The sequence below is a fragment of the Sander lucioperca genome, chromosome 2 (assembly GCF_008315115.2).
Source record: "Sander lucioperca isolate FBNREF2018 chromosome 2, SLUC_FBN_1.2, whole genome shotgun sequence".
Lineage (NCBI taxonomy): Eukaryota > Metazoa > Chordata > Actinopteri > Perciformes > Percidae > Sander > Sander lucioperca.
The window spans coordinates 30966798-30990579 of record NC_050174.1 but is presented as its reverse complement, the minus strand read 5'-3'; the positions used below and the strand labels follow the sequence as shown (position 1 = coordinate 30990579).

The following is a 23782-nucleotide window of genomic DNA, read 5'->3' as shown; positions in this document are numbered from 1 at the left end:
ACACCTGCAAAGCTGGAGTTGACATGAAACAAAAAAAAATAACACACCCAAAACAAAAGCTTCATCCAAAAGCCGCTTCAGAAGCCTTTCTTCATTATCCAGGGATGTGGAGAAGATCTGAGAAATGGGAAAAGTCCCACGTGAAAGCAACAGGCTTCCACAGACAACATTAGCATTTACTTGTGTTTTGAATTTGATTGAACTAATTATGCCGGATTGTTGGGATGATAAGCGAGCGTAAAGATTCAGGGTTAGTACAGGCCCCAACAGAGAAAAAAAAACCATCTACTTTCATCCGTAGGCAATTAATCAGCATCTGACTCTGCAAACAGACACAGCAGCTTGCTCCATTGCCTCTCTTATAAGCACCGACTGACACATGAAAGCAAGAAAATGTTGCACCCAGTTAGGAGATTATACATTGAGTCAAATCTGAGCTGATACTGTAGAAAGACCTCAGACAGCGACACACAGGGAGGCTTACTTGTCCTTTGTGAGGGTATCAGGACCTGTTTCATTACCAGGAAACACCACATGTGAAGTGGGTGCACGTGGACTCATTTATGATCGTAAAGGACATTAATGTGTTTTTTATGTGAAAAACAATAGGGTCCCAGGAGTCCCTGAGGCATGACGGAGAAGCAACAAAAGTCAGTGTTTTGCAGGAGCTGGTAACGGATGGAGCATTGCACAACCGCTATTTAGGAAACAATGTTCACATGCGGCACAAACTTCAAAGCCTTTCAAGTCCAGCAGGCCAGGTTATTTCAATTAGTCCCTTCTCCTTCCCCAGCTAGACCCCCACCTATCACTCCCAAGGATCAGCCACACAGGACCATGTCACTCTCTTTTCCTTTTACACCCCCCCCACCACACACACACACACACACACACACACACACACACACACGCACACACACCCATCAAGGGCTTTGTTTTGGAAAAGGAGAATTGAGTCAGGTTCAAAGTAGAGGAGAAGACCGCGGGGTAACATGACATGGTGGTCTGTCCGGCGGGGCATGCAGCTGTGCCAGACGATGCCTGCTGGCTTGAAGTGGGGAAGATCCTTTATTTCTTATTTCTAAACATACACACAGATTCTTTCTCACACACTCTCTCACTCACCCCCCCCCAGATAAACAGCCAGTTTGTTTAAAATAAAACTACGCAGGATCTTAACTCAATAACACTTATTAATTTCATTTATTTTTAATGAAAACATTTAAAGATACATTCAATCAATCAGTGTCTTCAAATACAGATACAGTCAAAGAAAGCAAGTGTTGACAAAAGTAGGGCTGACACGAATGCGTCGAAGCTTTGATCGTTGCCATGGTAACCGACGTCCAAATCAGTTTTCGAATGCTTAGTTTTTTATTTTTATTAGAATTATTATAATATATGCATTACCCCAAAATCCAGAATAGCCCATGAAATAAAGGAATAGTAATAACACATTATTCATTTATGCATCAACATTAAATATAATTTGTTATTCTCAGACAGAGAGCTGTGTGTGTGTGTGTGTGTGTGTGTGTGTGTGTGTGTGTGTGTGTGTAGGCCTAGGTGTGGTGCTGTCCCGGGTACTGAAGTTGATAGACAGACAGATGGAAAAACATGTCACGGCCTGCCTCACTTCACTGCTGGTGCCTGGCCTGAGCTATTATCAAACGTTACTAACAGTGAAACTTAACGTTTGACCATGGGAGTAACTCGGCTGCAACTATCAGATGTCGAAAAAGTCAAGCGTCTGGAATCATTTCAAAATTTGCGAAGATGACAACCATAATGTCGAGTGCTAAATATACTAAAGAAAACTGGCATATTACAAATCTACGACTTTGGCAATTTACCTGAAAATGATAAGTAACAGTCTAGCCTTGATATAGCATGATTGCCAGGCCTTTTAAATTATAGGTTTATATTTTTTATATGCATAATTTATTTGATGTCGAAGTTTCAAATGTATTCCAATACTTCCCAATGAAGCTTCGAAGCCCAAAAATTGATATTCAGGACAGCACTGGCAAAAAGTGTGACCTTTATGTAACATTTGTGAATTTTTCTTTCTCACTCAGCAAAACCCTTCCTTTGACTGAAGGCTATGAGCCCACACAAAGGCTGCATATGAGTTCAACGTCTTTCAACCAAGAAACGATCAGGTTCGCTTCACATTTGACATGAACATGAACACATCTGGTCCTATTTTAAACTGCACAGGAGAAGGGAGTGTTGATTGTAATGATGATATCTCTGTGTAGTATTTATACAGTTCTTTCTCTAGCGAAGATCGGACGTTCAGTCATGCACAAACAGGAATATAAAAACAATCATCAGCATTTTTTCCTTTACCTCAATACCCTCAATCCTCACCTCATGTGCCATTTACCACGACCTGGAGGTTTTCCAAACTAAACAAAAGGGAAACCATGAGGCCAAACAACAGGCTAATTAGAGCCTGAGGTTTTTTTTTCTGATAAGGTCAACAGGCCAAGAAAAGACCACTGTCCTAAAGAACAACACAACTGCATATGATTTCCAAATACTCAGTTCTAAACACATCCGTTGCCTTAGGCCACACAGTTGAAGGTTTCAGTGTGGAGTGGTATGACCCATAATCTGACAGAACTTTGATGGTTTAGCAAGTTTGTTCTTGAGTCACCATCTGGTCCTCTTTTTTCTCTCTGAAAACACAAATGAAACAAGACTCACTGAAACAACCTTAGAATTTAAGAATTAAAATGAAAAAGAAACAAACTAATAATAAGAAGTAGTTTTTTTTTTTTTTTTTTTTTTACACCATCACATTAGAGTTTAGATTTTCGGCCCGAGCCCGAGCCCGACCCGAGCTAGACCGGACCTCGGGTCGGGCTCGGGCCGTTATTTTCCGCCACATCCTCGGGCCGGGCCGGGCACGGGCCGGACCTTTGATCAAGCAATTTTTTTTTTTTTTTATCCATTACCTTATTATCCTATTTGGGTGGGGAGATAGCTATGCCATAATCAGAAATATTATAAATATATATATAGGCTATATAACAAATGTGTAGCCTACAAAAGTTAGGCTGCAGTTACAAAATGCAGCACTTCATGCGCGGAGTCTCCTCCTCTCGCACGCATCACACCGGGAGCTTGAAGATGTAAAGAAAAAACGAAAAAAAGAAAAACAGGAGAATTAACTTTGAGTGTGGAGGAAAGTCGGAGGTATGGAAGCAGTTTAAACAAGTCGTGGGCAGTGACAACAATATGTTGTTCATCATTGTTTCTTTTTTTTTTTACGTTTCTTCATTCGGATCCATTTGCGATCCGTTCCATTCTAAACAAACAGCGCAGTTTACAGGCTTCGTCCTTGTTGTATTATTCTAAACAGATTTCTGTAGTTCAAACAACTCTGAATTGTAGTTGAGAACGTCAGTTATAACGGCCTACGTATTAAAAAAATTGTCGGGTTTAAATCGGGCTCGGGCTCATAATTACAGTTAATGTGTCGGGCCGGGCCGGGCTCGGACGCAACGTGCTCGGGCTCAGGCAGGTTCGGGCTTGATTTTTTGGGCCGATCTAAGCTCTACATCACATCTATTTAGGTATGTCCTTATTTTAAAGCTGATTATCCTCACCTTTCCAAAGTTATTTTAGGGGAAATAGTCATCCAGACTGCATGCCCTGCTGCTCCAGAATTGAATAAGTGACGTAATGGGGAACTCTTATTTAATCAAAACTGACCGCAGGAAAATTGTCTGTTGACCTTGCATCAGGGCAGGGATAATATTCAACTTGGTTCTTAATAACAAACCTTTATTGCTCTTATTAATAGTGTTTTATTAATGGTGCATATAAAACGTAGCCGTTCATTAGGGACACTTGCAAAACAGGCATAAATGTTGGAGGGCAAATGTATTGAGCCCTCCCATGGTATTTGAATTAGTAACACATTAGTTGGTTTTTGACGTCATATCCATGACTTTACAGCGAAGAATTTCAAGCTCAGGAGGATCATCCTTTGAACTTGATCAAGCAGCGATCATGAGGAGACATGTGTTGCTATAAGTATCTGCTCAATGGTGGTTTTAATAAAACACAAACCACATTGCAGAAATATCTCTTTTCTAATATTGTGCATGTACCTTAAAAGATATATTCACATTTTTTTTCAAGTCTGTCTTTAAACAATACTTACCCATAGAGTACCGTATTGTTCCTCCTCTCTAAAATGACCATGAAAAGATCCCTTCCTAATGCATATGTAATGGAAGTCACAGTACTGTCTCTCTGCAAAAATTGCACACTCAAGTTCAGTTGAAGCTAATGTGGGGCTTCAGCGGTCTCAGTTATCAAGTCAAATCAAGTGATTATCTTCCCAGGTTACAGCCTTTATAGTATAAAATCCCTCCAGCGCAGCTAAGCAGGAAAAACTGTCAGGGTAAACACAAAGGAGGAATTTTGATTTTCAGGCTGCTGAGGCCTCATATTAGCTTCAGCTGAACTTTAGCAGTTCTTTTTCATGAAACAAGGACTGACTTTGTCCTCCATCTCTTTGATTGGAGGCACGTTAGGAACGGCCAGTACAAACAGGAGGAATGATTTTATAGCCAGCAGAAACTATTTCTGTTACTAATATTAAAAACAATACCAAGCATGCCACTGATGAAGGTCACATGGTTTGCCTGCAGCATCCCAGCCAGTAGCTAAAGCCATCTGGAACAACAGCATTTCCTTTCCAAATGTGGCTTTTGATTATAATAATTCACTTTTAAAGTGAACACTAGGGCTGTACCGAAAATGTCCAGGATCGGCAGAGAGAGACAGTGGGGGAAAACCGTGTGTAGAGCCTGCATGCAGTATTTTCACATCTTACTCTGTGAATGAATGGTTTATTTTGACCAAACAAGAGTTGGTGATTGTTGAAACAGAGGAAAGACTAACCCAGACTGTTTTGTTGATTTATATTTTGTCTCTGTGCTTTCTTCATAAAAGACCTCAATAGAAGTTTTGTATGTAAATAGATGACATTTGGTACAGCCCTCATGGACACCTAAAACACAGAGCTTTAATGCTTTAAAAAAAGATCTGAATTTCATTATATTCAGAGATCACCATCAATGAGTCAAGAAATAAGAGGCTTCTCAATCTCAGCACTAATCCTTACTGACCCTGTGATATTTTTTTTTAAATGTTTTTGAGAAGTCCCATCATATTTATTTTCAGATACACAAATCAGATACTGTTCTAGACATAGATGGCATTTGGTGTTGAGACAGTTTACCTCACATTGATAAATGTGCTTCCTCCCTCACACCTTCGATCCATTTTGAACCCTTTGCCAGGTTCTGACAAAGCCCCCGTCTACCTTTTTGATGTGTCAGATAGCAGAAGTGGAGTACACACACACACACACACACACACACACACACACACACACACACACACACACACACACACACACACTCTTACATCTTATGGTGTAATGACTTTGACTCCTGTAGTGAGCTGCCAGCAGACCTGTTGAAACCTGCGGAGTAACCCTAGATGTGGAAAGTACCCCTGCAAGTCTGAGTCTGAGACACAGGTTACTGAGGCACAGGAGGCCTTCACTATCTACCTGCCGCACACATATTGTACACATGCACACACAGAGTTGTGTAGTATCAGCCCTTCTTTCCTCCAGACACGCAACCCAGACATGATGTGAAATACAGTAAGACCCCCGCTATTTCCATCCTGCTATGCTTCTGATGTTGGGAGGAATCAACTGTGTCTGCACTTGTTGGTATGTGTTTGTGTGTGTGTTCATGCATGTCAGTGTGACCAGACACTCACACTCAAGGAATGTATAAGATTTCTCTTTACGCATTTAGGCTACTGTATGCACAGTATGTTTCCTGGCTGTGTGTGTCCCGGGTCTCCTATACTAGCATGTGTACCAGCATGTTGTGTGTGTGAGATCACCTTCCTCACATCTGCAGACCTCTTGACACTCTTCCTCTCTTTTTACACCTGGCCTCTCATGATCAAGGCTTAAAGAGAGGGCAGGTGTGCTCGCTCCTTACCCTCACAACTTGAAAACACAGCAGTTTCATCGCCCGCCTGGCCCCAAGTGCTGCTGGGAGCAGGAGGTGGCTCTTGACTCCAGACATCCATCTTTTTCCTTGCCCTGCCGGAGTTATGGTGGGGGAAAGCCCAAATGAAGTCTATGAGCCCATAAAACAGGCCTTTAATTTGCTTGTATACGCCCAGGAGTACTGTTAGCCTCCAGTTTTTCTGGACTGAAGTCATAAGTATGATCCCACAGGGTATATGGGTTTATTTGGTTTGATCAGATCAGAAAGAAAATTTATGAGCAACAGAGGCTGGGACATGTTGGATATCAAACGGGCAGGTGGGATTCATTGCTTTTGTGTTTTGTGTCTTTGTTGGCGCTGCAAAGGGTTTTGACTGTAGGGAGGAAATGGGAGGGGAAGAAGACCTCTAGCTATGTATCGGTTTTCACGAGATAGCAAGTGCCTCCTATTTCTATCACATAATATCTCTTTTCAAAAGACAGAATGGAAGATGACTGGAGGCCTACTGGACAAAAACAAGACATTATTTGTGTCAGAATTCAGTATTTGTCTGACCAGTGGAGACCTTTCCATCGGTGGTTTGTACTGAGAGAGGACAAGAGGCAGATAGCCAAAAATTTGCAGTTTGATTCTACAAATCGGTTTTAGTCTCAGTTCTAAACCTTCTGCTTCGTTAGTGGCAGAGTCTGCCACTTCCACAGCATTACACACACACACACACACACACACACACACACACACACACACACACACAAAACACACACAGAGACAGAGACACAAACACACACACACACACACACACACACACACACACACACGGAAATATGAGAAAGGCAAGATCTCACAAGAAACAAAGCATACATTAAGTGCATCCAATGCTATTGTTTCTAATTCTAATTTTAATCTCATTGATATAAGCCTCACTGCTTACTTTGCTACAATGCTAATGCAGATATTTCCTACCGCTTTATATTAAAAGCATTCAACTGGCAAAACACGGGTTGGCTTTTATCGTAAAGCAGTCACAGGAATCCAATGTTTGTGCCGCGAACAACTTTCATTCATCAAAACTGCGTTTACAAAACAACAGCTGTAATTTTCAGAAAGAAGGACCAGCCACAACGAGTTGGTAGCTGAGGAGCTGCAGACGGCAGGCTGCACACCTCCAGCTTCTCAGCAAGGTAACCACCTCTTGTAACTGTGCCTTGTTGTTATGTAGAAAACTACTACTGTCTTCTTTATGAAAACAACGGCTGCACTGTAAACAGATACACCACTTCCCCCTCTGTTGTATTTCTGACGAAGAAGCTGCTCAAGGAGAGTTTCTCCCAATCTGTTGGGTAATATTTTGGCTTGTTGGATATCTACATCAAACTTCTTAGCTTACCAGGAACTTGGAAATACATTCAATAGCCTAAAAGAAGCCAGTAGAGGAAGTAAAACAATATTTATATCGCAGGTCGTAAAACAATATTTACAGATAACATTTACAGATTATATCAGGGTGATATAATATAACTATAACTACCTATGAATGCAGCCTTATCTTTAAAATTAAGAGACATAATTGATCTTTAACAGTAATCAAGTGTAAAAGACAACTGCTATAGAGGACCCTATAAGTCCTAACACTGATTTCATATTTGCTTCCTTTATATTTCTTATTTCCTCTATTAGATTTTGTAGTAATGAAATAGAGGAATGGATTTTTCTGTCAAGTGAATCATTTGTGAACCCACCTGTCCTGTTTCTTGTTGTGCAGGTAGATCATTACTCCCATCGTGACCAGTGCGGAGAGGGAACCAACAGCCCCAAGGGCAAACCCCACGTAATTATCTGTGAATATCATACCAGCACAGAATTAGTCACTGCTATCCGCCATTGATCCGTCTACACAATCTATCCATCCTCCACAGTTTTTAATATCTGGATCAATATAAAGTTTTAAAAAAGGCAACCAGGAAAGCATTGATGTTAGAAGTAAGAGCATGAGGGGAAAAGTATTGATATTTTCTTCATACCAACTGAGCTGAATCTATCTGAAGTTATCATGCAAGGGGCAAGACAGTTTCCTGTCACTACATAAGTGACCAATAATTAACCACACACAGTCTGATACAGCACTCTTTCTTTTCAAGCCCCAACAAAGCTCTGATTGGTTGACTGTTTTCTCCAACTGGCCAAAACAGTCGTCAATGAGACTTTCTGGCTGCATTAGCCCATTTGGGGAAATGTTACAAATTATTGAGCAGGACTGCTTTAAGACCTAATCTTATTTCTATATGAGTTTTGCATCAATGATTTTCCAGACAATTTGCTTTAGCATGATGTATATCAATATCACAATATAAAATGAAATGTACTGTGACAGTGTACATTACCCACATCCCCCACTTCTATATTCAATAATCATAAAAATGATCAGTGCAACTGTGTTTGGCCTGTGAGCCTATTTCACACTTACATTAATACTTTTTTTTTTTTTTTTTTTTAATTACCAAGGGGATCAAACAAAACAAAAATGAAACATTGGCTTTAAATGAGCACATAATGAGCATAATGCTGGATGATATAGCCTCCATTTGCTGGATTTTCCCAGCAGTTGCATTAGCATTGTTTCCCACAGTATGGGTAATACTGTGATCAAATTAGAACATCTGAAACTTTCCTTCAGTGAGCCGCTTTCCAATCTATTTGACTATTCATACAGTGAGACAGGAGTTATTTTTTAAGGCAGGCAAGTATACAGACGTTCTGAGGAAGACAATCAAAGTACCGTCATCCTCTAACGAATGAATGCACGGACATATGCCAAGTGGTGTAGATGTTTGTCAGGTAGGCACTGCAGGTGCTGGTCCTTAAAATTTTCATCAGCCTTGGAACATCAAACACAAATGGATGCAGAGGCACAGTGAAATACACACCTACATGTACAAATATTCCCTGAAGTTTCTAAACCAATCAGTTTCGCTACACATGGCCAGGCCTTGGATGCAACAGCACTGGCATCAAAGTGCTGGATGCTGAAGCCTTTGGCATCAGTGGGACAAGCGGCACAGAGTATAATTGTACCGGGAGCATGTGGAGGACTGGCAGTCAATCAGTGTTAACATTCACTTTTTTCTGCTGGCAAACCCCCAAAGCTATCTCATTTACACCCCCGCCCACATTGATCAAATAATAAAGCTCCAGGGAGCAATAGCACTCAGTTTGGGCCATTACACTTCCAGTGCGAGGGGATTAACACATGACAGACATCGTGGGGTTGGACTGAACAAGAAACAGAAAAAAGATGGCAGTGTGTATCATTTATCTCTATCATCTGTACTTGGATGCAAATATATAAAAGTGATTATATTTACTTAGTTCCCAACTAGGAAAATTCACACTGCATTAACATTGTAAGATAGGGCATCCCTTGGTGGAAGTCCAGTTGTTTGTTTTTTTTACATGTAATTCCTACAATTTGCTACAAATTCAAACTCAATCCCCTTTCCAGTGTTTATCTTCCAAAGAAATTGCAAACAGACGATACTAATCAGAAATCCAAGACTGTTTTCAGAACCCTAGCACGCCCGTAGAGTTCTTTTGACGGAGCTGATATCATCTTATAATAATTCTGTGACTTTTTTCTCTCTGGTAACATGGGTGTCTTTGTACTAAGCTACTGTTGTCATCTGATATATGTCTCTCACCCTGGCTGACTTAATTTGATGGGTGGAAGTATTCTTGGAATTTGAACCATGTGTCAGACGGCAAACTTCAGACATCAAATGTTCCATGTATGAACTTAACAAGCACCCAGTTGGATAAACACACTCAAAAAAACAAAAAGCCAAGTAGTAGCCAACTAAAACATTTTGTGTCTGTAAACCAGCTTGTTGACTCCATCCATGCTCAGAGACACTCTTGGAGGAGTTTATGTATAAAGTCTACACAGCAGCAGCTCTGGAAGATAAAAGTGTCCACAGGAATTAGACTCAGCTTCAACAGCTAACCTTTCTTGTGGTCTGAGACTCTGAGGCCAGGTGTGTGTGTGTGTGTGTGTGTGTGTGTGTGTGTGGGCTTGTTTAACTATATTCGTGGGGTCCAAAAACTGGGAGTCCAGTAAACTTGTGGGGTCCCGACAGCTTTGTGGTGCCAAAATGCTGGACCCCACAAGTTTAAAGGGCTGTTTGAGGGTTAAGACTTGGTTGTAGGATTAGGGATATAATTAGGTTATGGTTAGGGTGAGGGTAAGGGTTAAGGTTAGGCATTTAGTTGTGATGGTTAAGGTTAGGAGCTAATGAATGCATTATGTCAATGACGGGTCCCCACAAAGATAGTGCCACAAACCTGTGTGTGTGTGTGTATGTGTGTGTGTGTGTGTCTGAATATTAATGTGCGTATGTTTTCATACAAAAATGTAAAGAAAGATTTCTATTCATGTGCCTTATAATCTCGGCACTGACAATCCTGCCATGCTTTTAGATTGTAAAAGTGGTTAGACATAGTTTTCAGGTTTGCGATGCACTTGTCTTTATTTTCACAATTCTCTGTCCTGTTTGAAGACAACAATCAAACAGCACCACCCGCCTTACATGAAGCAAGCAAGCACATCCACGTCATCAGTGTGAAAGACAACTTGTAATTAAAGAAAGAATATGAATTAGGGCACGACAGAGAGGTAAGAAAGCCTGTTTAGCAGACCTTCCCAGTCTGAGACACTTGTACATTGTCAGAAATGGCCACATAAAGACAGTGAAGTGTGAGCAACGTGACCGGTTTTACAGTCTCAAGCTGTTGGTTGGCATTTTAACAACTCCTTCTTCTACATAAGCTGCATTTCAATGTGTCTTTACTCCTCCATCTCAGGGGAATCTGAGAAGAGAACCACAGGCAGACTGAGTTAGGCTTTGCTTGCAAGCCACGTCACTTTTTCCTGTGAAAATCGCTCTATCCCTCTCTGGCAGCTGTCACCTTTTCTTTAATCACTTTCTTCTCCTCTGCGCAGTGAACTCTATTATTATAATGCCATCAAGGTGTGGTGATCCTGTCATTGTAATGCATCTGATACTCAGCCAGGGCTATTGTTTTTAAGTAGACTGTGAAAAGGTGTAGCCAAGCTAATACACTCTATAACTTTATACTTCTCATGTCTCCCATGGCCCTGTTTGTGCTTGAAACAAAAACACTCCAAGGACTTTCTACCCAAACCCCACCCTCACCTCTACAACACTCCCGTCTTTCCAACCAAAGATATTAAGATTGATCATCACAATACACCACACCTCTGTCTAAAGTCTAAAGCGGTTAAAAAACAACAAATTGACAAGCACAGCAGCAGGTTATAATCCATCTCCAAAAGGTGGGGCTTTTAGTGATATTCATACAGAGATTTACTTCTAATAGAAGGGACTTAGTGTCCCCTCAGCTGACAGGCGCCATTTCAACATCGGCTCATTAAAGTGACTCAGAGAAGAAGTCAAACCGGATGCAGCGACGTTTGTTGTTGAGCGGCACACCGCTTTCATCTTGACTATGACTCCAATTCTCTGGCTGTTCAGCCTACACATCATGCTGCAGTGATTCATATAAGGTGGGGAGGAGCGATCCATCAGGGCGTCTCCTGCTCGGTCTGTTTTTAGTGTTGTTTACATGGCCATAGGTCCCATTTGAATGGTGGAGGTAACAGCTCATGCAACACCTGTCATTGAGCCCCTTAGGTCATGTTGACAGTTTTTAGCTGTGATTTGTGTAATGAGTGTCAGAGCAAATGAAATCTTTGTCACATAGCTAAAAAGGCCCAGCTTTTTGGGCTGAAGATCCACCTCACACAGTATGATTGTGTTTCTCTGTACGTACATGTGTGTGTCATATGAGACTATATTTATCTCTCACACTCACAAGGATAGGTACTTTTTAAACTTTCTGTCTAATTAGCTGCTGCAATAAGGCCATAGAAATGAGATCCACAGATAAGGCTTTTGTCCAAGATTAGAAGTGTCAGAATGCATGTGAGCGGTAAGTAAAATGAAAGAAAAAACAAAACAAAAAGAATCCCCTGGCTTAATAAGAAACATGTCTAAACAGCTATGCACTGGATAACCAAGTTATGAAGCTAATATGTTTGCCTAATAAAGGAGTCATGATTGATTGTGTCCAGCTGTGACCCAGCCGGTTGTTACACGAGCCTCAAAATCTGCCATATGAAGTCTATTCATCCCGATTACGATCAGGAGGAAGGCTCCGTTTGCAGCTTTAACAAGGAGAGGATGGAGGACTGGGGTGAAGTCATGAAGGGATGCAAGTAGAGGTGGATCACAATTCAAGTGGCTTTGTTTCTCCGCTTCCTCTCACTTCGCTTAGCCAACAGGTCGATGAAGCCAAAGCCCTTGAAATTCTTGAAACCTGAGTATGCTTCTTTTTTATTCTTCCCCAACTAAGTGATTAAATATCTAATTTCATCCAATCTTGCTGTGCTGTTACCTCTTATTTTTCAAGGTTTTCTAAAACCAGCCTGCTTCACACCAAACAATAGCACAAAAAGAGGCATTAATCTGCTCTGTCACACTACGAATATAGTGGGAAATACTGCCACCTGATGGCGACAGCCGACAGCTACAACAACACTCTCGGAGACTTCTCGGTTGGGGTGATGAATGAAACCATTAGAGGGACCCAGGTGCTTCCAATTTACAAACAGAAAGCCAAGCCAATCCAGGTTCAGAAGTTTACAGCTTTGTAGCTAATGGTCTGCATGAGCAACCGAGAGCCGACTCAATTGAATCTCTGCTTTCAAAGAGACTGGATGAGAAGAAGAGGATTCCCAAAGTCCCTCTCAGTTTTCATTAGAGGATGCTGCCAATCACACTGAATATGAAACATGTGAGGAGTTAGTCAGTAATCAGTACGTCGGTAACTTTATTTATGTAGTGCCTTTCTAGAGCAGTCATGGAAAAGTGTTTCACAAGTGAATAAAATAAAAGGAATAACGTACTTCACACACTGGTTAGAATGATACAGACAAAAACAAACAGCCAGTGAAAAAAATAAAGGTTTTGCACATTTTAACCAAATTTAAATTATATTAAACTTGTAATGGAAGTATGTCACACTTAAGACTCCTACCCTCTGTGCAGCCATTAGTTTTCTATGCAGTACAGTTAGTATGACACTCAACTTACAGAGTTAACATGCCTGAGATAAATAATTATTAGTAAATGTCATCATGTGGTCATGTCATTGTCAGAAAGGACTGTTTTGAAGTCTCTCCCTGATTTTTTTATGATTATGTAAATGCAGTGCTGTGTTAATACAAAAAAAAAATCTAATTCACTTTAAGCTTTTCACAACATCCATGTGTGCTAAATAAGCATTGTCTTATGGGTTGATTTTCAAAAACATAGCTCATGAATGCAATGCTAGTATCCTGCAGCTGACTCTGAAGAAAACTCTGATGTCAAATTATCACTTGACATACCACCTAATATTTATAGTAGACTTTTTTAGATATGAGTTAGGGATATATTGGTGCTTTTCTAACACACATCAGAGTAGCGTTTCTTGAACTCAACATAACCAGCTGTTGTTGTTTTGTTTCATGTAAGAACTAACCTGTTATACAGTAGGGTTGCTTTCCTGTCCAGGTCCCATCAACCAGACAAGTGCGCTCAGTTGAACCGTGCAGTATGAAGCCTTTATTGCAGGTGAAGCTCAGAGTGTTCCCCTCTAGGTAATGTGTCCCATTCTTCATCCCATTCCTGGGTGTGAGAAGCCAGCCACAGGACACCACTAAAAGAACAATAAAATAAAAAAAAAAATCAATATTAACACGTTATGCTGTCTTAACTAATAACAACGGAATGTTTTTGATAGATATGCAGATGTGTGAACATAGATAATTTCAAAACTAACGCCTTCTCTTCATTAACCTTTTTATGGCATGATATTTCTTGTGTGTGTCTAGCCAGACACACACAAGCTCTTACGACTCTGTATGTCGCATTTGTCAGGCATTTCCATCTTTTTTAAAGCTCCTATGACATGCTTTTTGGACGCTTTTATATAGGCCTCAGTGGTCCCCTAATACTGTATCTGAAGTCTCTTTCCCAAAATTCAGCCTTGGTGCAGAATTACAGCCACTAGAGCCAGTCCCACAATGAGCTTTACTTAGGACGTGCCATTTCTGTGTCTGTAGCTTTAAATGCTATTGAGGAGGAGAGAGGGGGGGGGGCAAGGTGGAGGGTGGGGGTGTGGCCTTGACCAACTGCCATGCTTCACTTGTTTTCAAGCCATGATGTCTCTCTCTTTCTCATGGGTGGGCCAAATTCTCTGGGCGGGCAAAGCAGAGAAAGGGGAGGTAACCTTCCTCCTTATGACCTCATAAAGGGAAGATTCCAGATTGGCCCATCTGAGCTTTCATTTTCTCAAAGGCAGAGCAGGATACCCAGGGCTCGGTTTACACCTATCACCATTTCTAGCCACTGGGGGACCATAGGCAGGCTAGGGGAACTCACATTACTGTTAAAAAAAAACCTCATAAAGTGAAATTTTCATGCCATGGGACCTTTAACGCAACACTATGTAACTTTTCCCGCTTCGGTCCCCCTACAGGTTGTCTCATTGGAGCCACAGCTGCAGCTAAAAGTTAGTGTTGCTTTAATATAAAACAAGCGACAACAAACATGTGTAATACAGTTGCACTTTAGCATTAACACAGATCTTGTTCCACATGGTACTATACCTGGCTCCAGAGCTTTTATTAGGGCCAGATGATTTTGGTAGGCCCTGAGTGTGGCATTTCCCATTGTGAGGCTTCGAGTGGTCAGGGTATCATATTTACAGAACTTAGCTCCTTCTCCAACACATATTGTCAAGGTGTCTGCCACCAGAGGGTCATCAGGTCTCTCAGGTTGAGAAAAGGCAGGAACAAAAGTATGATCATGGCTTGGTGGGAAATAGTAGGTATCCAAAAGGTACGTGGAGTCATATGTGAAAAGGGAAGACTTCTTTGAAATGTTCCCTGTGGATACAAATAAAACACCAGTTAAGACATGCAACCATATTGGATTGTTGGTTATAAAAACAAATTACAAGTTTCAGACTGATGCTAAACCAACTGAAATGAATGTCAGTAGTGGTAGTTGGAATGTCAGAAGTATCCATAATCACACGACAAACACCCTTAATTGCATTACAGCTTTTACGCAAAGCACATATAGGAAAACATTAAAAAACATTTCTAAGAATGGTTAAATAAAGAGACTGACTAATAACAAACGTATTGGGTTTACATAGCTACTTATCAGACATGGCCAACTACATGTATGGGAATTATTGCCACAGCAGCAAATGTTTGACCAATCAGACTGCTTGGTTCAAACTACTTATTCTCTAAAACAAACTGAAAATGAAAGGATATGAGGAAAGCTATAATTTGGAGATAAGATCATAACTCAAAGGGATCATTGCAGGACACACACAGTATGCTGTCATGATTTTTCTTTTGGCATAGACTTTGATGCATACAAAAATACCAGCAACAATGAATCAATTAGTTGCCACAAGATTAGGCTGGGTGTTTGCTGCACTTACAATGAAGCAAATGACTTCAGTCAAAAGGTCAAGTGCATAAAAAGTCAGCTACTCACCCGTTTTGTATTGTAATTAAAGCAGAGACATTATTATTATTATCATGCATGCATGCGGTTTGGCCCCAACTGTGCTCCAGAGATGTGGTTTCAGTTGCACTGTATGGTCACAGCGCCTGATATCTCTCTGTAATCTATTAAAGCTGCGCTAACTCAAAACACATGCCTTGTTTTCTTCCTGTGCACTGCTAAAACATTTGTCAATGTTTTAGCCAAACGTGGCTCAAGTATGGTTTTCATTTATAGACATAATGATGGGTAATTATTAGCAAATCATAAGATCCCTTCTTAACATGCAACATTGCAAAATAAAAAAAGGTTGATATGTATGCTATTTTAAAGGGAAAACTAATTATTATAGCATTGGTCAATATAACTGATGTTTGCTGTTCAAGTCTTTCACACTCACATCCAGCTCCAAAAGTGAAGATCTCTTCGGGCGTGGCCTCGGCTGGGGAGATGATCTCTCCTAGTTGGGTCAACAGGTCATCTGATGGGTCAGAGTTCATCAGACCGAGGAGACCCTGAGTGTGGTTGGTAAACTCCGTTGGAAGCAGGACGGTCACTGCCATGGCTCCTTCATGCACACGAACCTCCATGGCAGCTCCAGAGAGGAAGATTACTGTCACATTCTGAAGACTGGGGGCGAACACAAATACTCCTAGAAAAGAGATATTGGGTTTGTATTTTAATAGCTCATTGTTGATCTTATTAAACATGGTAAAAATCTATTAACCAATAACAAATCTAGGAACAACTTTTACATTACACAGTGGTATAAGACAAAAACGACAGTAATCTAGTTGATGTCAATACAAAACTTGAGAGTATTATAACGTTGATTAAAGTTAACCAGACATTATAGAACAATACATTTAGAGGAGAGTGACCAGGTGTTAATGATGTCAGATTAAAATATTTCATGGTATGAAGTTCTAGTTTTTTATATTAAAAAATGTAAACAGCTATCCAGAGTTAATGATGTTGTGTACAGCTGGTCAGGAGTGTCTAAATCAGTGGTCTTCCCTATTTTTTTCATGAGAGCCACACTGATAGGACAAAATCAATAGGAGAGCCACTTTTACTGCAACATATCAAAAGTTACATCCAGTCATAAATAGCATGTCTGCTTATCAATCTGTCATCCCTAAACATACAATATGCCCATCATGTATCTAACCATCCAAGAGCACATTCGGTGTTAAGAGTTGTTAAGACCGCCCAAACTGGCAACTCTGCTGTGAGTCAGTGTTATGGGCGGAAGGGCAGAGCAAGTTTAAATATCTTTTCTAGTCTATATTTCCATCTTGTAATGCCACTGTTTTTTAAAGCTACATTGTGTAAGAATTTCTCCCATCTAGCGGTGAAATTGTATGACAACCAACTGAATATTACTTTCTAGTTTTTATGAAATATCTGTATTGACTGCATGATCATATCACTGTATTATTTACTGCCATGCGAGCCACAAATTAAAGCTTGGCGAGCCGCAGGAGGCTCGCGAGCCGCGCAATGAGCAACACTGGTGTAAATCATCTCACCGTGTAGGTCCATCCATCTTTGCTCGGTGAAAGGTAGGACCTTTTGGTTCCTTAGCACCTGAAGGTGGCCCTCTGCTAGACGCACCTCGATGAGATCAGAGGCTTTCTCCTTCATAGCCACGGATGAAAGCCATGTGGCTTTGGCCAAGGTACCTTGGTGGTCAATATAAACATCACATTGTAACAGATATGTAGTTATGTTACCATGAATACGTATTCTGACGTTAAGAATGGTTTTATCACTGCTCAAGTCTCTGCAGTATCAAATAATCCAGATGTTTTTACTGATCTAATAAGGAGAATATTAATGACATCTAACCATCTGCAGTCACTTGGCCCATGGCTGTTGGGTAATGGCTTGGAGGATATTCTAAACAATGAAGCTAACATCTGTTCTTTTTCACCACATCTGACTCCAAGAGATACTGAGCGAAAGCAAGAGGAAACTAACATTTATTTTACAGCACCAACATGTTTCACTCACACAAGGACCTGACGTCACTTGCTCTCAGAACTGCGTAAAAGAAGAGAGGGAGCCTTAAATGCCTCTTAAGAAAAGAGTGCAAAGAGAATAGTGCAAGCAAAAGAAGACAAAAGAAATACCAAGGTCAATATGTCTGAGCAAACTCAGCACTAAAGGCAGGCAATCAATCTTGTGGATGATAGAAAAAAAAAAGATAAATCGAACCATAAAATAGGTCTCTCTGAAGAAGTCCTAGGAACAAGTTTCATCCAAACAAAGCTGCTATAGTAGCAGCATGGGGATGAAAGAGGGGAAACAGACAGGGCTTTCACATCAAATGTGGATGTTTGTGGTTCTTAAGTTTCACCTGTTCTGTTCTGGCCTGAACACTCAGCTCTCTGTCTGGCGAATACACAAGGTAGAACTCTCCTTTGCCATTGAAAGTGAAGCTGAGGCCGTCGAACGTTATGAAATGTGGATCCCCGAGGACAACACCTGTGAGGTGTCGAGAAACAAATCAATAAAAATGCTCTCTGATTTATTTCGAACAGTACACTGCTAATCTCTCATTCTCCTATCAGTATGCGTCTTATTGTTGTGCTTATAGTCTCTGGAGAGCAGGTAGTCGACTGTATGATCTAATATATTTCCACATCTTAACTCTCAGCCGTGGTCTGTAATTCATTTACCTCTCCTGGAAACTGATCTAGTATTACCTGGTACTCTAATGTCCATTTGCCACGCAAAGGCAATTAAAAACAGATGAACTATTTCTTGGCATCTGTGATGTACTTTTTGCAGTCTCAGTTGTACCCCCAAGTTCAGCCACCAAAACCAAAATCAATCTCTTCATTCACTAGGTTTGATGTCAAAATTTATAATATCCTTATCTTGTCCAAAATTATTCTGACAAAACAATTTGATTCATAAAATCGATGTGACTTAGACATAAGAAAAAACTAAACATTTTCCACACTGGAAAAAAACTATGCATTTGTTTTCATTTTCAGATGTTTTTGTGGACTAAATTAGTAAGTCACAAACTGACCATGGTAGATGAGTAACTAATGAACCAGAAATCGGAGTTCAGATACAAATCGACTGGTTATTTAGGTCTAAATGTGCTGTGGTACTGTGCTTGATTATTAGTTTTCATCTATTTTGTGTTAGCATGTTGTGACAGTCTTATATTGTTGAAAGCAGTCTTTGTGAATGGTCTCACCAGCTCTTGGGGGCTGGTAGTTGCGGCACCCGCTAGAAGGTCGAAGGTTGAAGTAGATGCTGCAGTGGTCAGACCACAGGCAGCAATAGTAGAAACTCATGACATCGTAAAGCCAGTGGGAGTACCCCGGCACCCGTGGGGGCTCCCTGTATGGAGGTGAGCCCCAGTCGTGAGCCCTGTCTGGGGTGCTGCCACCGGTCGAGTCTCCCGTCAGCACCAGAGCGCCTGTGCGGTCATAGCAGCACTGTTGCCCCGATCCATGCGTAGAACTGGAAATATATAAAGAAAACCATGTCAAAAAGTGAAGATATGTCTCTATTTACACTTGTTAAAAAGGTGAAAACTTGATCTGTCCTCTTGTCACTCCTACCTGGCCTGAATTGCTCTGACGCAGTGGACACTACCTGGATGATAAGTGCACACACTGCCCCTCTCAATGTCACAACTATAGTCAGTCTGAAATAACACAGTGAGTAAAAATCAGTCTCAATAACATAATAAATGTGATTTGATATGATTATGCAAGAATCAATCCTTATTGATCGGTGTCAATCCTGTTGACTTCAACAAAACTCTAATAAAGTAAGTGCCCTTGACGCTGATCACATATTATGGTTTAACACAAAGCATGTTCCCTAAATTAATCCTGACAGTCCTTGTTTCTTTATCACCATCGTTATACTATGCCATTGAATCACAGCAATGCTTTTGTTGACTCCCTGAAACTCTAATCATAGAATTTAAGGTAATGGCGTTTTTCCATTACATGGTACCTGTTCGACTCTACTCTACTCGGCTCGACCGTGGTACCCCGTCCTCCATTTTCCATTGCAGATTTAGTACCGCCTCATGCCTGAGGCGAGCGTGGCTGGTCGTCATAGCAACACCGCAGGAAACTGCCGTGACCTAACGCGACACACACAGAACGTCGAAGGTGTGTTGTTTTGACTCTCAGCATGTGGTTGTTACCAGAAGAAAAATTTTGTTTCAAAAGAAGCTGGAGGCAGCAAAAAAAAACACTGCTGGCTAAACTATTTAAAAATGGCGGGTTTGTTCAGGACACCCGCGTCTGTCGCTAGCAATGATGACGCAGTGATTAGTGACGATTCTCTCCAACCAATCAGTAGTCTGCAGGTTTTCACGTCACCTTTTGGTATTGCCTCAGCTCGCTTGGAACCTCGACAGAGGTGATACTAAATAAAGTACCTGTTAGCAGGTACCAGGGACTTTTTTTCATAATGGAAAAACAAAAAAAGGCGAGTAGAGTCGAGGTGAGGCGAGCAGGTATGTAATGGAAAAACGCCATAAGACTCAAAGAGTAAATGATACACAAATGGCCTTTTTGTGGGTGAAGTATTCCTTAAAGGAAAGCAAACTTTTCTGTTATTTTATACACTAATTATAGAACTGTTATTGTTACTATAGATACTACCAAGACTACTTCTTCAACTGAAAAAGTAAAATAATTAATAATTAAAAGAAAATCATATAATATAAGGTAATACCAGAGTCATTATAGCGCACTCACATGAAACCTGCCTGTGTCTGCTCGGGCCTGTGCCAGAGTGCAAGGACAGTCAATGAGCTCATCCAGGAAGTTGGGCAGCTTCTTCTCCAGGACGTCCCACTGCAGACACTTGTTCCTGGCCCAGGCTGCAGAGTCATCTCTGAAAGCCTGCTCCAGGTGCCAGGCTAAGACATGACCTCCACTCCAGAGCCCCTGTACATCCCTGCATATAAAAACAATTACCATTCAAAGTTACTTTGACATAATATTTCCCTTAAATATGAACTTAAAATCACAGTTCAAGCTAGGAATAAAATTAATTATGTGAATCCAAATCCAAACATTTCCCAGAGCCCGAGATGACATTTTGCTTGTTTTTTTCCAATCAACAGTAGAAAAAGGCAAACATATTCTATAAGCATAGATGTAGCAGCACCAAATCCTCACATTTGAAAAGATGCAATGATTGGCATCTTTTCTTGCAATTTGTTGAATAATAAAAAAATGTTTAATAACTTTTCTGTCAATCATCCACTGTAATCGTTTATGATGAATAATTGTAGCTGCCTGTGGTCTCACCAATACTGAACTCAGCCCATGCTCATTAAGCTATTGCTATGTTGGTGATCACCTCCATGAGTCAGAGTAAGGATTGGATTTTACAGCCAGGTGCATGTGAGGATCTGGTGAGAAAATCCAGATCAACTCTGTCATATGAGTTAACAACACTCACTTGATACTTGATTACACTAAGCATACTTTTTTTAAGATTCTTTTTTGGGCATTTTTCTGCCTTTATTTTGATAAGACAGCTGAAGACATGAAAGGGGAGAGAGAGGGGGGAATGACATGCAGCAAAGAGTCGCAGGTCAGAGTCAGATCCAGGCCCGCTGCGTTGAGGAGTTAACCTTTATATATGGACGCCCGCTCTACCAACTGAGCTATCCCACACGAAGTATACTTTAAAACAATTTGCAAATACTGTCCCTGTCATTTTTATGTATTTTTCTAAGATTGCGCCAATTTATAACGCTGTAATGCTGCTTTATAATTAGCAGCATTACAATTAATCTGAAGCTTTTCCCGGTATCAGCCATATATGGGCAGAAAGCACCTTTAGATGTGGGATATTTCTACATGTAGTATGGATACCTTGCTCCATCTGACTTAGAACTAGCAGTGATGCGGATATTCCCCAACTCCCAATCAGAGAAGTCCTTTGAGGCCTCAGGGATAAAGCTGAAGGCACCAGTGTTGGACAGATTCCTGCCCAGAGAGTATAGATAGCTCAACTCGGCCTGCAGAGAGGATGATCCATTCGCCCCGGCCTCTGTGCTCCCGTTGAATTCTCTGTAACCCCACAGCTCTATGTTGACCTTCTCTGCTCCAATCAAAGAGCTGTTCCATGTCATTGTAAGCCGTCCTTCCATGTTTGGCGTGCCGTAGTTCAGCCACTGTGTTGCATTCACCAGGGTGACTTCAAAGGCAGGGTCTGCTTTACTAGGGTGGACTAACACAGGGAAAACATAAAACACTAAGGGGACACACAGGTAACCAGTTTTTGTGTAACCAGAGTTTTGCTGATCCAAAGTAAAAATATGTTAGGTCGTGCAACCATAAGAAGGGACAATAACAAAACTCACTTTGCTCAATGAAAACTCTTTATTGAACAGTTGCATAAATAGTTATTTGCTTCTCAATAATTCTAATAATTTCTGCAAAATGTGTGTCATTTAATCTTTTCACGGTAGCACCATTTGATATTTTCTGAATGGTAAAAAATATCTTGTTAAAAATGACATCTTAAAAGCTATAACTGAATTACTGAATTCACGACACGTATTTTTTAAAAATCAAAAAATTCAAATGAAAGGTTTAGGTGTTTGTTAAATTCAGAGGTGGAAAATCTTATTTGAAATATTTCAGCAACATACCTGACAAGTACTCTCCAGATCTGTCAAAATGTATTCCGTCTGTTGAGACGGTAAATGGAATCCAACCTGTCTCGTACAATAAAGGAGAGATGCAGTAGGCGTGGCCTTCAGCATCAATAAATCCTTCTTGTTCAATCTCACCTTTGAACCTGCAACAGAAACAGATACACTTGATTTTGTTTTGTTTTTGGGCTACATAATACTACGAATTTGTTCTTGATGCCATTTCTCTTCTGCAAACACTCTGACATTCTATGGTCAATTGAATAACTTTTTGAAGTACTTTCACACAACATAACTTTTAAGAACTAAACTAATTCGGACACACATATCACTTACCAATACTTTATTTAATAGAACAAGTAGGCTATCACAAAACAAGATCTACTGCAAAACATATGCACTTAATCATAAAAAACACAACATGTGAACTGCAATATTTTCCACATTGTGGACCTGTAATGGAAATAATCCCATGATGGGTGTATGCTAAATTTAGATCATGATGTGTGTCAAAGGTCACTTGTACAGTAGACACAAACCTGCAGAAAAGGCTCCCACCAGGATGAAGGACCAAACTGAGGATCCTGAGAGCTCTTCCACCCAGCATGGAGCTGGAGTGAGGCGTCACCTGGAAACAGGACTGATTGTAGTCTGCACAGCAATTCTGCAAAGACACACAGGTTGCATGGCAGGAGCATTCCTCCAATACATCTCCACACTTTCCTTTGCATGTTTGACCTAAAAAAAACAAAAACAAATCATTTATCACAAAGAAAGCTTAATGCTGTCAACATCTGAATTTTATGAAAAATGATAAGCTATACACACATACCATATTGCATTATTTGGTTTGTTGCATCTAGTTATAATAAACTAACGCAATGCAAAAAGTTATAATAGTTAATTTGTTTTCTCTAGGAAGTGGAAATAGAAACGGCCATCTGAATTTGGACAGCAGCATAATCTTTAGTCCCAAAACATACCTTTGAAAGTGACTTACTTACCAGCTGTTTTAGATGAGCAAAGAAGAATAAATCCACAGAGCAAAATGGTCTCTCTCAAGTGTGCTCTCATGTTTATCTTTTAAAGACAAAATAACACTGCGTGAACAACATACATGCCTTTCTGTCCAACACTATGCTTGGTTGAAAACCTGAGTTGTGCAGTGTAAGGTCATTCGAATAGCAAACGTAAGTACACGAGTTTCCAATGGCAGTTATGAAGTTATATATTAACTTCATAACTATTTGATGTAGGTCGGTAGGTTTTCCTTCGGCGTACCAAAACACGATATATATATGTTTCACAATATGCACACTGTAATGCTTATAATTTCATTTGTATTCAATTTTAGCTCTGTTAATTTTAACTTAACCGTTAACGCCTGTTTATTTATTCACGTTGCAGTACTATCATGATAT

At 40.5% G+C, this 23782-nt stretch overlaps 1 protein-coding gene across 2 annotated transcripts; it reads right to left on the bottom strand.

Annotated features, from left to right (window-relative positions):
- Window positions 1-1393: 1393 nt before the first annotated feature.
- On the bottom strand, window positions 1394-23763 carry susd2 (sushi domain containing 2). Of its 2 annotated transcripts, XM_031305556.2 has the most exons (14): window positions 23366-23762; window positions 22901-23099; window positions 22359-22507; window positions 21577-21934; window positions 20446-20647; window positions 19288-19373; window positions 18918-19186; window positions 18048-18190; window positions 17233-17386; window positions 16101-16352; window positions 14785-15063; window positions 13656-13832; window positions 7799-7895; window positions 1394-2684 (listed from the first exon to the last, which is right to left on the bottom strand). In XM_031305556.2, exons 1-14 carry the CDS (start codon window positions 23433-23435, stop codon window positions 2639-2641), a joined length of 2481 nt encoding a protein of 826 aa, XP_031161416.1. In that variant the 5' UTR covers window positions 23436-23762; the 3' UTR covers window positions 1394-2638. The 2 variants fall into 2 exon arrangements, with proteins under 2 accessions (XP_031161416.1, XP_031161417.1); XM_031305557.2 differs by lacking the exons at window positions 1394-2684; window positions 7799-7895 and adding an exon at window positions 10558-10919 and having other exon boundaries at window positions 23366-23763.
- Window positions 23764-23782: the final 19 nt, after the last annotated feature.